This window comes from Ambystoma mexicanum, chromosome 4p (assembly GCF_040938575.1).
Source record: "Ambystoma mexicanum isolate Mex_15411 chromosome 4p, UKY_AmexF1_1, whole genome shotgun sequence".
NCBI lineage: Eukaryota > Metazoa > Chordata > Amphibia > Caudata > Ambystomatidae > Ambystoma > Ambystoma mexicanum.
In genome coordinates this window covers 704,379,501-704,393,844 of record NC_090927.1, presented here as the reverse complement: position 1 = coordinate 704,393,844, position 14,344 = coordinate 704,379,501, and the positions used below count along the sequence as shown (strand labels likewise).

The 14,344-nt window shown below is 47.3% G+C and overlaps 1 protein-coding gene across 1 annotated transcript in view; it reads left to right on the top strand.

Moving 5' to 3' along the window:
* TMEM30A (transmembrane protein 30A) overlaps window positions 1-14,344 on the top strand; it is a 284,456-nt gene that overhangs the window by 161,546 nt on the left and 108,566 nt on the right. Inside the window, exon 5 of the mRNA XM_069606265.1 lies at window positions 5,092-5,238. Coding sequence (XP_069462366.1) covers window positions 5,092-5,238 — 147 coding nt within the window. The remainder of the gene's footprint in view (window positions 1-5,091; window positions 5,239-14,344) is intronic.

Genomic DNA, 14,344 nt, shown 5'->3' with positions numbered 1-14,344 from the left:
GCTATGGCAACCAATTTCCCAAGATGGCCGTCATGCCAATCCACGTAACAGGGTCCTCTTTTCTTCGTGTACGGCGGTAAACAGTTACTTGTTTGTGCTGTGGCTATGGCAACCATGGCCTTCGTGCCCATCGGTGTAGCAAGGTCCCTTTTCCTTGTGTTCAGATCACCATGATAACCGGCACATTTGATCTCTAGGCCTCTAGCGCTCAAGTAGACTGCATCTGATCATCAATTTCCGCATTTATATTTTTTCTTTTTTTTCCGTTGACCTCCAGAAACTCCTTACCGCCTCCTCAGTGCTCTTGGTGGTCCTTGTGTGTGTCAGCTCCGAGCAACAGCAACTTCCTCTGGATACAGAGCGGGACCTCACGTCAGTCCTCGCCCTCAACGCACTGCAACATGCGCTGAGCCTGGCATCAGCCCACCTTCGGCCTCAGCACTCTTTGCTGCGCCGCCTTTCCCACCGAAGGTAGGTTCCTGCACCTGGGCTGCTTTTTCTCTACTGCCCTCGCCACGGCGATCTCCCATCGCACCTCAACGCTCTCTGCCGGGGGTCGTTGCGCCACTGGATTACCTCGTTGCTAAAATGTTAAGTGTGGAGGGAATGTCATGCACACGTTTTGAGGGTATAACAACTCTTTATTAATCCATCATCAGTAACAACCCCCAGCCAGGGAAATGACTCAACTACTTACTCCCAGTGGAATCAGAACCTGCTAATGCACCAAGCACCAAGTTCTATCAGTGCTGAACTTGGAACCTAGTAACTATGCACAGTTCAACAATGCAACTATATACAAATGCATGTGCCTGCAGGCAGGCACCTCCTTACCACGTCGGTATATGTTCGGTATGATTCCAGTACCTTTTGCCTGTGTTGATGGTGCTTCCTGCCCCAGCGGTCCCTCCGCCACTGGGGACTCTACCTTTATCGAAGCTCCAGCATCACGTATGCAGCCCCCCTGATTCCACCTCCACAGCATTGCTCTGGATCTCGACTCCTTCCTGTATGGCTCTGCAAATTCTTGTTTGTCCATCTTTGGCCAGAGCGCGCGCGCTCGCTCTCTTTCTCTCTTTCGCTCTTTCGCTCTTTTGCTCTTTCGCTCTTTCTCTCTTTCTCTCTTTCTCTCTTTCTCTCTTTCTCTCTTTCTCTCTTTCTCTTTCTCTCTTTCTCTCTTTCTCTCTTTCTCTCTTTCTCTCTTTCTCTCTTTCTCTCTTTCTCTCTTTCTCTCTTTCTCTCTTTCTCTCTTTCTCTCTTTCTCTCTTTCTCTCTTTCTCTCTTTCTCTCTTTCTCTCACTCTCTCACTCTCTCTGGTTTCCGGTCCTTTAACTCCGAGCTGGAAGAAGGATGGAGATTCCATTTGTCAGCGTGATACTCCAGAGGTGGTGACATGTATAGGCTGTTCTCCAGCAATCACCCTTAAAGGGCCTTTGAGTGTTAGTGATATCTTCAGTTCCTGTTTAGCCAGTCAACATTTGCAATGGATGGTTGGTGGGTTCTGAGCCGAGTCTCGCTCCAAGCAAGAGTCTGGATACCTCTGCCCTGAGTTATTAGAAATAAGAGATGTCAACTTGTACACTCTCCCTTTCTACCTTGGACTGGGTGTAGATGACAAACCCAGCAATCACAACAAGTCTCCCTCCACCCCCCATGCCACCCGTGCTCCCGTCTGATAGCCAATTTTCCTTCTCTTCTTGGCTGTACATGACAAGCAGCAACGTTATCCCCCTCCAAACTGGATGTAGGTGGTAATCACAGTAAACACAAGAGTTCTCCTCACTTTCCATCAACCTCCTCCTTCCCACACCAGACTGAGAGCTAAGCTTTGCTTATACTTCTATCGGAATTAGCTCCTTCACTGGCCACTTCCCGCTGGCCTCTCTGGTCGGGTGTGTTTTTGGTCCAGTAAGCTTTTTGGTTAAGCCTTTTTACCTTTTTGTATGCTTTACTTTACGAACTTCAAGCTTCCAAATAGGCCTGCTGCCGTTTTGAGGTCAGGCGTGGCCATGCTCTTGCCCTGGGAGTCAGGTTGTTCACCAGATTCCTTAGGATCTGATACCCAAAGTCTCATCATCCACCCAAACTATGTACATTCTTTATTTCTCTACGTTTCATGTGCGTTAGTGCGTTGTGGTGTTTTTCTCTTGCTCTCCCTTGTGTGCTTGGCCCTGCAGTATTTCTTTCTCGATTCTGAGCCCTTGTACCAGCTGACTTAACTTTTTCTCTTTCCCACCAATTATGGCTGTTTTTCTCCATGTGACTTCTGATGGCTTTACCCAGATTATAGATCTGTTGTTTTTTTATTTTATTTTTTGGCACCTTTTCTCCTTTGACTTCACCCCTTCCATGGGCTCTTGCGATTTGTAGTGTGTGTGTTGGGGGAAGGACGGTCTTAATAGTAAGTACAGTAGAATGGGAGGTCTCTGCAGGGTAGCAACAGCGTAGCGAGCTGGCCACTCCTGCCCCCTTAACTTGGCAGATTGGGACCCTGTCACATAGGCCTCACAGCCTTGGACTTTTGTTCAAAGTGACTTGCCTTTCTAGCACATGGAAGGTTCCCACCACAGTCCTGGGCAAGTTACAGCCCTTTAGTCCATTTGAGGGAATCCAGTGTTCTGTTCGGGTAACTCTATAGATGGATTTCCAAATCACTAGATGCATGATTTCTGGGTTCCAAAACCTGGACTATCTAGTTCGAAGTCCTGCCAATTTATTAATTGATAGGAACCTCTCCAGTGACTGGGATAGGTAGTATTTTAGGCCTGTTCTTCCTTAAACCTTTTCTGTTTCTACACCTCTTTCATCCCCTTACTACTCTTGCTATCTACGCACTGAGTGTTAATTATCTAGTGTTGCATTCCTGAGCTTTGTACCACTTTCATGGATTCCTTCTCTCTCGCCATCAGCTACTGTTTCTTCAAGTCGCCTATCGAGTTTTTCCTTCTCTGCCTTTCTCCACAGCTCCTCGATAAACTCTCTTCCCATGCTCCTCCACCTTCCTTCACAACCTCTGGTCTCCTTGGGTCCCCTATTCCTGAAACAACTCCTCCCTCTCATCACTATCAGAATCACTTTGTGTTTGTGGTGTCCGCCTCCCCCTTCCTCATTGCAGTCCTTTTCCTGATACCATTCTTCCTTGGCACAGTCACTTTGTAACATATTCCCCTCTTTTACATCACACTTGTCCCCGGTAACACCTCCTACTCTAGCTAACTTCATTTTCTTGCGTCTACCACCACCTATTATGACCACCTCAGTCTCCTTCATATTACCACTTCTTTCTTTCTTCCTTCTTACTGATGTATCCACCGCCTGCCGTAAACTTGTCCTTTTTAGGGACATTGACGCCACCTCCTTACAACTACCTCCTTATCACCTATGCCTCATTTCTAGTACCAACACCTCTTGCTATCATGGTCATGTTCTTTCTAATACAGCCTCCTGCCGTTGTTCCCTCCACTTCTTTACTGACACCACCACCTCATGGTATTACCACCTCTTTCTTTCCTTTTTGTTATAGTCACCTCCCCATCTCCACTGTTGTCGCCTCTCTATGCTTCTGTCTCTACAGTCTCTTCTCTCTCCAGTACTCGGTTCTCCAGCCATTTCCAAACACAGGGCTGCTCCTACACCACCCGCTGCCAGTCTTAGCTGACTGGTCAGTATAGGGAAATCCTCCTACCCCCCTGGTTGGGACTTTTGGCGAGGGTTTGCACCTCTGATTACCAATTGTTGAAGATCTGATGTTGGCTGTCATGTCTATCCCCACTTCGGTCCATTTGAGGCAGAGGCGACTATATTGCCAACCTGGTGACCATTCTGTGTGCTATGTCTGTCTATGAAGGGGCTGGGAAAGCTGCTTGTGCAAGGCATAAACTGTTATGCTGCAGCTTGGCTGGGAATTACATTACGGGGGCTCTAATGGAGTTTCTATGCGTATTTTGCCACTTCTCCATAGTGTGTGCAGTATTTTGGCAAGTGTGCAGACCTTGTGAAACTGTCCACAGAACTTGACTATATCTGAATCCTCTGGACCCAAATAAGTTCATGAACACCATGTAACTCACAAAACCAGTGTCCCCCGGCTCCTGTGAGATTGTAGTGACGTGTCTTGGTCATTGACTTGGGGAGGAGCACTTGGCGGGTTACATATAACGGACTATGGAAAGCTGGGGTTAGGTTCTGTGCTTGGTGAAGCACCCCTGGCATGGAGCAGTGACTGCAGGAGTTTGACCAGGAGATTCCTCCCTTTTTATAGTGCCCCCTGGTTCATCCACTGGTTCAGAGAGGTACCAGCCCTCTGAGTCATGCTGCCCAGTTACTGGAGCCAGTTGGGGGGGACGTAGTTACAAATGGCATAGCATGGTACACAAATAGTTCACCCGAGAACTGCTAGTTGCAGATAGAAACAAACTATGTATGTTTTACAGCTGAATTTCAGCTATACATTTAATGGTATTTTGTCGAGGTCTGTGTCAGGTTTTTGAAATCTGAGAGGGGAGAGTGTAATGTTGTTCTACTCGTTGTGTATGCGGTGCAGGATACAATATATTCACTTTGATAGATTTCACCAGATGCACCATCCGTACTCTCTCTGAAATTCATTAGCCAGGAAACGGTATATATGTTCCACAGAACCTACGTCAAAAACCTAGACTGTCAACCAAAATGAAAATGAGAATCTTGTGCACAGTATTGTAAAACGTGATGAAGAGAAACTAATCGGCACATTTACAAACCAGCATCCAGCATATGAAGACTGTTATTCAACCCCAATAGATTGGCAGTTTAAATATTAGAGGAAAGTAGGAAACTTATTGATTGTTTTAAGAAAAACTGCTTAGTCATCACCCAATCAATTCATATTAAATCTGTCCAAATTCCCATAGTATTGTGTCATCGTATACCGTACTCCTGATTACGTTCAGTTTGTTTAATTTCAAGTTTATTGTTCTAGAGCCACCTGCAAGCTGACAAAGGATGCCATAAGGTTTGTACATTAAAAAACACCACGCTAGTGGTATTTGTAAGTTAAAGATTTTTGTAAGAACCTTGTTTGCTTATCTTTTCTTTTTTCTTTTCTTTTAGATACATTGAAATTGTATTATGTGATGAATAACGGTACACAAACACTAATAAACCTGAATAAAAAAGGCATTGCTTGGTGGACTGATAAAAATGTGAAGTTCAAAAATCCAACTGGAAATACAACCAACTTAACAGAACTCTTTAAAGGTAAAGTATTTAACAATGAAAGCTATTTAGTAGTGTCATACTGTTAGTGAGAAAATAAGAGGATCACGTTCCACATATGTATTTTGTCATGGATGATTCTGAGGACAAGTTAGTGTGTTTATCCGCAATGCTTTGCTTGTAACGTTAAGAGCTACAAAACATTTTTATATACTAACTTATGAATGTTTGTAAATGCCTGCCGATGTGTTGCTAGTAGTGCAGCAACTAATGGTTAGGACTACATATCGCCAAATTAACACATTTTTCATAACTGCTAGTCTTGTGTGCGGACTACTATGAGTGATCATTCAGTGGTACCACACCTTACTGAATATTTGAGCTTTCATGACCGATTTGGTTCTAAATTGACAATTGTAAATGTCGCTTAGCAAAGTTCTTTTCAGGCATTTTCGAAGTACAGTTATTTCTGAGTCAAAATGTGGTCTCCTTAGATCTACCACCCACCAAAGGATGAAAGATCTGCCTTTACCTTGCTCGGCGGGTAAACGTGTTCTTTCAAAGAGCACTTTAACTGACTCTAGGTGTAACACTACTTATGCTCTTCAACTATGATGTCTTAGTCATTAGTGTTTCAGTCTAGATATGATACTATAGATGTCATAATTGAGCCTAGGTGTAACACTATTTCTGAGGCTTGTGGAATCTGCTTAGATCACATGCTGTGCATAGGCCGACATCTAGTGGAAGCTGCGGAGTATTACAGTTTGTTTTTCGAAACTCGAAAATGGGCGTCGACACAGGGCGTGCCAGTAATACTATCCCTAGTGTGACGTCCACTGTACCCAAGATCCCTCACGCGTCTAGGATCCTCAGATTGTTTTTTTCCGCCATACTGGTCGGAAGCATTTTGCAGAGTCCCCTGGCCTTAGCCATACTTTTGCTAAAATATTGATTTATTGACATCCTTCCCCATCCCAACGTCGAACTTCGACACTCGACGCCGGCTGGAGAAGAAATCGACCGTTGGCTGCTGCACGACGGATTTGGGCCTCGGAAGGCCTCTAGCCTCGGGCAGGGCCTTGGAAGGCCTCTGGCCTCGGCCCTGCAAGTAGGGAGAGTGGGGGGTTGGACATACTCTACACTCTTGGTATATAGGTACACCTTATACATTTCCTACACTTAACAGCCCGCTGCCTCAAGGTGCGTATGGAGGGCACCCCTTTTCAATTTTGCCCCAAGTGCAATCGCAAATACCCTTGGGTCGACAGGCACGCCACGTGCAATCTCTGCTTGCCGAGGGACCACCCCGAAGCGAACTGCAGAGCGTGTAGTAGGTTTAAACCTAAGACGCTTAAGGACCGTTCGCCGAAGCGTTGGGCCCACCACGCCAGGCAGGCGGCCATGGTAGCGGAGGGTGCCTTCAGCGATGGCAGCGACGCCATGCTTTCGGACGGCGAGGGCATTACGGCGTCGAAAGACAGCCGAGCGCAGGTCCCCGACCTCGGAAGGTCGTCCGACAGGGCGGCTATGGGGAAGACCCCCAGCGACACAGGCGCTTCGCACACCACCCACACTAAACACACGAAGTCCAACCGAGACTCGACGACATCGAGTGCTCGGAAAGAGGCACAAACAGAACGGTCCGAATCGATGTCCTCTGGGCATTCGAGATCGCCGCATGACTCCAGGCAATCATCCACTCTTGCCAAGAGTGCCTCGCTCCCTAGGCTAACGGAAGTTCGATCGTCGGAAGACGAAGACGACTTCCACCCATAGGCTGAACTCCAGGAGTCGGAGCCCGCAGACAAGATCAGTACGGCCCCACGTACGAAGGACAGGGACTCTACCCCCGATCCTCTACGCCAGGCTTCGAAAACCTCCGGAGCCACAAAGGGACAGGGAAAACACTTTTCCACTCACGGGGAGGGGGCAAAACAGCAGAAGAAGCAGCCTCTGCACTCTTCCACACCTGTAAAAAACTCCTCTCCTCCTAAACAGGCAGACAAGACCAGGTCTGCTGATATTTCAAAGAGCAAATCTACTCAAGATAAATCTCCAAAACTTTCTGAGAGTCATTCCCAGTTCCAAAAAATGGTCCACTGATGACATAGATAGGGTCATGTCAAGGATGTCTTCCTTGGCAGACTTTTACAATAAAAATCCAGACCACTTCCTTTCTTATGATCCACAAGGGGCTATACCCTCGGGCTCTAATGATCCTATCCCCCCGGGCTCTAATGATCCTATCCCCCCGAGTAAGAACCCCCGGTTTGAGACACCGATGAGGTCTACAGACCCCTTCGAGGTACAACCATACTCACGGCCATACTCACTGTATCAAGGAGAGACTTCCTTTGGTGAGGACCAAGATTTGGCCATGGTAGAAGAGAAAACCGGGACGGGCTACTATGGAGACGTTGAGGACCAAGAAGAGGAAGAGGAAGACCCTGAAACCTACAGAGTAGATTCCCCGGTAGAGAAGGAAGCCCCGGTTACCGACTCCCCTGTCGATAACCAACCCCTCCTGAACGAGGTTCTCGCACGTGCAGCAGAACACTTCCATATTGACACCCACGGTGTCCAGGGGGAGAGGGACTTCGCAGAAGAGTTAGTGGGAGAAAGGAGGCCTGTTGCCCAGACCATCCCTATCCTCAAGTCTATTCAGCGGAGAATAGACCCATCCCTGGTGAACCCAAACCTCACCAGAGGAGTCAATCCCAGAGTTGAAAAACTTTTCAGGGCAGCTCAGTCTGACCCTCTCTATATAAGAGGACATCTGAAACCAGACTCCCTAGTTGTCACTAACACTCGTAAGAGGGCTGGAACTCCCTTGTCATCGTCCGAAGCTCCTCCAGACAAGGAGAGCAAAAAACGATATGGTTTCGGCAGGAAAGTAGCCTCAACGTCCACCTATCAGGCAAGGATTGCAAACTCCACCACCCTGTTGGCCAGCTACAACTGCCATCAGTGGGAAGAAGTCGCGGCACTCATAGCCTCTGCTCCGGAACCCTTAAAGGGCCAGTTAGCTCGGATTTACGCAGAGGGTAGAGCCGTGTCTGGTTGCATTTTAAAAGCAACCTTGGACGCCGCAGACAACGCAGGCAGATTGATAGCAGAAGGTACTGTTATCAAGAGACATGCGTGGTTACGGCAGTCTGGTTTTAAGGCAGAAACCCAGGCATCATTATTGGACAAACCGGTGGAAGCCGATCTGTTTGGTAAGGCGGTCGAGGACGCACTGAAGAATGCCAAGGACGAATACGAGACACAAGTCGCTTGGCCAGTTAACCAATAAACCCCCTAACCAGAGAGGGAATAGTAATTTGTCGCCCACGCGGCCAAAATTCCCAGAGAGGATCTAACTATTCCCAGGGACAGGGTACACAGTGGAACAACAGCCAACAGTCTACCCAGGGTTACGGCAGGGGTAATGGGAGAGGACGTGGTAAAGGCAGAGGCAGCCCCAGCAAAGGAGGCGGCACGCCTCCACCAAAGCAGTGATGCTCAGTTCAGGGTCCCTTCTCACGCAACCCCAGTAGGGGGACGCATTTCCAACTTCACCCAGGCTTGGGAAGGGATCACATCAGACAGATGGGTGCTGTCAACAGTATCCTCAGGGTACTGTATAGAACTACTGCAGCTTCCCCGGAACCATCCTCCACGACAAAGAGTACACTCTTTAGAACATCAGAAGATTCTCCTCGAGGAGATCGCCATTCTGCTAGAAAAGGATGCGATAGAACTCGTCCCGGGACACCAGGTAAACAAGGGTATTTATTCAACTTTCTTCCTTGTGCCAAAAAAAGATTTGACAATGCACCCAGTATTGGAATTACGGCCTACCAACAAGTATGTCAAGCCCCAAAGTTTCGTATGACTACGCTACAAGAGGTAATCCCCCTCCTAGAAAAGGGGGGATTACATGGCAACCTTGGATATGAAAGATGCCTATTTTCATATTTCCATGTTCCCAGCGCACAGAAGGTACTTGGCTTCAAGGTTGACAGCCGGCACTACCAATTAAAGGTACTGCCCTTCGGGATAGCTTCGGCACCAAGGGTATTCACCAAGGTACTGGCGGTGGCGGCTGCACACCTACGCAGGGAGGCAATCCCGGTGTACCCTTATCTGGATGACTGGCTCATAACGGGGGAAACCCCAGTAATTTGCAGGACAAACATTCAAAGGACTATCGACCTCCTTCACGAATTAGGCTTCTCAATCAACGAGAAAAAGTCATGCCTGGTGCCAAGCACCTCCAAACAGTTCCTAGGAGCAATCCTAGATACTCAAGAGGGGTTGACCTTTCCTTCAGAGGAAAGAATTTGGAATATACTACTACAAATTCTGCAATATCAGTCCAGTCACCAGATAACGGTACGCAAAGCAATGCGTTTACTGGGCATGATGGCGTCATGTATTTACCTGGTCCCCTGCCTGCGCATGCGTCGCATGCAGGAATGGTTGGCGAAACAGTGGTCTCAGGCAAGTGGTCAGTGGGACGATCTAGTGGTCGTTTCGCCAACACTGGTGCAAAGCTTTCACTGGTGGACAAGAGAGAATCTTGCACAGGGAAAACCCTTTTACGATCCCGAAGTACAGGCAGTAGTCACTACCGATGCATGTCTGACGGGGTGGGGAGCTCAACATCTCCACCACACAGCTCAGGGTCTCTGGTCTCCCTCAGTAGCCAAGAACCACATCAACCTGCTAGAGCTTCTGGCAGTATTCAGAGCGCTTCAAGCGTTCAAGCCCCACCTACTAAACCTGTCAGTGCAAATCCGGACGGACAGCACAACAGCCATGTTCTACCTGAACAAGCAAGGAGGAACTTGTTTGCCAAATCTGTCCAAGCTTGCCCAGAAAGTCTGGATATGGGCACTCAGACGGAACATCTTCCTGTCATCACAACATGTTCCAGGGGAGCTCAATTCCCTAGCGGATGTTCTGAGCAGAGACTCCCTCTCAGAGGAACACGAATGGGTTCTACACAGAGAGGTCATAGAAGATAGCTTCTCTCAGTGGGGTTTCCCCACTATAGACTTATTCGCCACAACCGAAAACAGACAATGCCCAGGATTTGCATCCAGGCTCCCCCAACCAGACTCCCAGGGGAACGCCCTGTGGATGAACTGGTCAGGGATGTTTGCGTACGCTTTTCCACCAACTCCTCTCCAGGAAGGTGGTGAACAAGATGAACAGAGTCTATGACGCTCGTCCTAGTTGCTCCCATGTGGGCAAGACAACTGTGGTTCCCACACCTACGCAGGATGGCAGTGTGTGCAAGCCGATCAAACTTCCAGCCTGGTACAACCTACTGTCCCAGCACCAAGGTCAAACAGTGCACCAGCAACCCAACTTAACCTGGCAGCATGGCTCCTGAGGTCCTAGAGTTTGGACATCTCAATTTACCACAAAGGTGTATGGACATCCTAAAGGAATCTAGGAAACCAAACACAAGGCACTGTTACTTTGACAAGTGGAAGAGATTCGTTATCTGGTGCCAGAGTAGACAAATCAACCCAGTTGATTGCACTCCTTCCACTTTTGTTACATACATGCTCCACCTGCTAGATGCAGGATTGGTTTTTAACTCGCTGAAAGTACACCTGGCAGCCCTGTCGGCATACACCACTTCCCATAACAAGGTCTCGTGGTGGAAAGTACCAGTAGTTAAAGCCTTCAATGAAGGAGTAAAGAGACTTCACCCTCCTATTTCGAACCCACCACCAGGGTGGGACCTTAATGTGGTGCTATCTAAGCTCATGGGGCCCCCTTTCGAACCCATGCATAAAAGCAGTCTCAAATACCTGACTTATAAAACGGCCTTCTTAGTAGCTATTACTTCTATAAGAAGGGTCCGTGAAATTCAGGCTCTGTCACTGCAGGATCCCTTCTTTACTGTCCATAAAGACAAACTGGTTTACACACACACACCCTAGGTTCTCACCTAAGTTTATATCTAAATTCCACGTAAACCAGTCCATCGAGCTTCCGGCTTTCTTCCAGGACCCTCATAGCTCGGCTGAGGTGAAACTACACACCCTAGATGTGCGTAGGGCGGTCTTCTACTATGTAAATAAAACCAGACCGCTAAGAAAAACAGATCGACTGTTTGTCTCCGTAGCTACAGGCAGAGAGGGGGATCGCGTCTCTAAAGGTGCCATCTCGAAGTGGATTATTAACTGTATCCAGCTGTGTTACTCACTCTCTGAAAGAACTCTGCCTTTCACGCCAAGAGCCCACTCTACTAGAGGCATTGGGGCCACTCTGGCTTTCATTGCAAATGTACCCCTTGACACCATTTGCAAAGCAGCTACTTGGAGCTCTATTCACACTTTTACTCAGCATTACTGCATTGACACCCATTCCAAGGCAGATACACAAGTGGGACAAGCGGTTCTAAGACACTTATTTGCTCATGACCCTTCTCACATCCCACCTCCTTCAGGTACTGCTTGCTAATCTATGCACCGCATGTGATCTAAGCAGATTCCACAAGCCTCAGAAGGGATACATTACTCACCGTAATCGTATTTCTGATGCTTGTATCTGCTTAGATTCACATGCGACCCACCCTTCCTCCCCTCTGAGAGAAGGCGCATGGTTGCTTGTAGTCTTACCTTTCTATCTGCTTGGATTATCTGTACTCACGCTACGCCTCATGCTACCGCATGTCAGAAAAAATACAATCTGAGGATCCTAGACGCGAGAGGGATCTTGGGTACAGTGGACGTCACACTAGGGATAGTATTACTGGCACGCCCTGTGTCGACGCCCATTTTCGAGTTTCGAAAAACAAACTGTAATACTGCGCAGCTTCCACTAGATGTCGGCCTATGCATAGCATTTGATTCTAAGCAGATACAAGCATCAGAAATACAATTACGGTGAGTAATGTATCCCATATGCTTTCTAACTACCCTGTCCCAATCATCAGTGCTAAATTCGAATCTAGATGTGACACTATTGGTACTTTAACTGACTTTAGGTGTAACGCTACCTATGCTACTCAACTGCTGCATCTCAGATACTAGGGCTAAACTCCAATCTAGATGCCACACCATATATTAATTACCTACAGAGCACCTGTCCTATCTGCACCCAGATAATGTATCTCCCGATGCTCTACACTGCTCTGCTTAGATCACTACTATATATTGTGAGTGCCCAATACCCCACCATGCCACCTAATTCACTTCCACAGAAGTCAATACCTAAACCAACTGATATGATTACCTTACCCTGCACTGTCCTTCAAAGAAACCTCAAATTACGGGCCCGACTCCCCAGGCTATACGACCCACTATCTAGAACATCCCACAGTAGGGCCACCACTAGTAACCTCTCTCAGCACCCTCTTCAACTGAACAGCAGACTCTTCCGCGAGCCTATCACTAGCCTTAAAAGTTTGCCACCTCCAATAACACTTGTACAACCTGGGACCAAGGGAGCACTTATAAATGCTCGCTCTATGGTAGCCCATGCAACAGACATGACTTACTATACAACGAAGATCTGGATTTCCTAGCTATCACGGAATCATGGCTCCATCCTATAGCAGGTCCCGCAATCATGCTAGCCATACCAGATGACTATACTTTACTAAGACTAGATCGTACCACCTCCCGAGGCGGAGGCCTTGCCATTATAGTTAAAATTAATCTTTCACTGACAATCTCGCCTCATGCTAAAATAGATTCATGCGAATCCCTAACCGATAAGCTTACCTTAACTAATACACAGTCCATCTCCATCCACCTCATCTACCGACCACCAGGACCGTTAGGATATTTGTGAGGTCTTCTTCAAAGGATCCTATCAAATAACCTTAAGACTTCCACACAAAGTATTATATTAGGAAACTTTAACCTTGGTCTCAATGACCCCTCAGATGGTAATGCCGCAACTATCAATAATTCCTTAGAGGAGTTAGGATTCACCCAGAAGATCTCAGAATCCACCCATACTAAAGGTAGAACTCTGGACTGGTTAGCTGTGCATAACTGCCCAGTCCGAGTCTCAGCTATACTACCACAGCTCTGGACCGACCACCATTTGATCTCATATACTCTAGAGGCGACATCAGTGCAATCTGATAGCATAGCCCCAGCCGTCCAAACTAGAAACAAAAAACATCACCCCTGAAAACCTGCTCCCACGGATCTTACTAACTCTGAATGCCATCCCAGATCACACCGATCCCTTCATGATGGTAGACTTGTACAACAAAGTCATTCTCTCTTCTCTTGATGATATAGCCCCCCTGAAGTTGAGAAAGAGCAAACCCCGAAAGCACATTAACACCTGGTTCTCCCCTTGCCTCAAAGCCCTCAGACAGGAAAAACAACGCTGTGAAAAAACCTGGAGATCACATCCTTCAGAGGAAAACAAGAAAAACCTGAGCATACTAGCCTCTCAATATAAAAAAAGAAATCGTCCTGGCCAAACAAATGTCCTATAGCACTCGAATTTCACAAGCTAAATCTAACACCAGGGAACTCTTTACAATACTAAAAGAGGTAGAATCACCTACCCAAGTACCTGACTCGTGCCTCAAGGATAAGAATTGGTGCATGGGTATACAAAACGACTTGGCCAACAAAATCACCTCCCTCAAGACGAAGATTAGTATTAAAAAAGATTCCCTTCTCGTGTCCTCCAAGCCTAGCAGCCTGATCCCTAAAATGATACACCCCACCGGGTCGCACACTTCTGTGCCTAATCCCCATTTCAATTTCCACAAAGTAACGACTAAAGAGGTTGAACATGTTATCCTCACCCTCAAGCCCTCGAATTGCCATGGTGACCCATGCCCTGCACAATTGATAAAGGATGCTGCTCGTGATCTCACACCATTTATTACCAAACTAATAAACGCGTCATTCACCGCAGGCACCTTACCTAATAACCTGAAACAATCCTGGGTCCTCCCCCTTCTCAAAAAACCTAACTTCGACCCTGCCACCCCCACAAACAATCGCCCCATCACTACTGTACCATTCCTACTGAAAATCCTCAACAAAATAGCTTACCAACAAATCCAACATTCCCTTGAACATTTCCTCCTCCTGGGAGTCTGTCAATCAGGTTTCAGGCCTCAACACGGTACTGAAACCGCACTCTTAGATCTCAAGGCACAGAT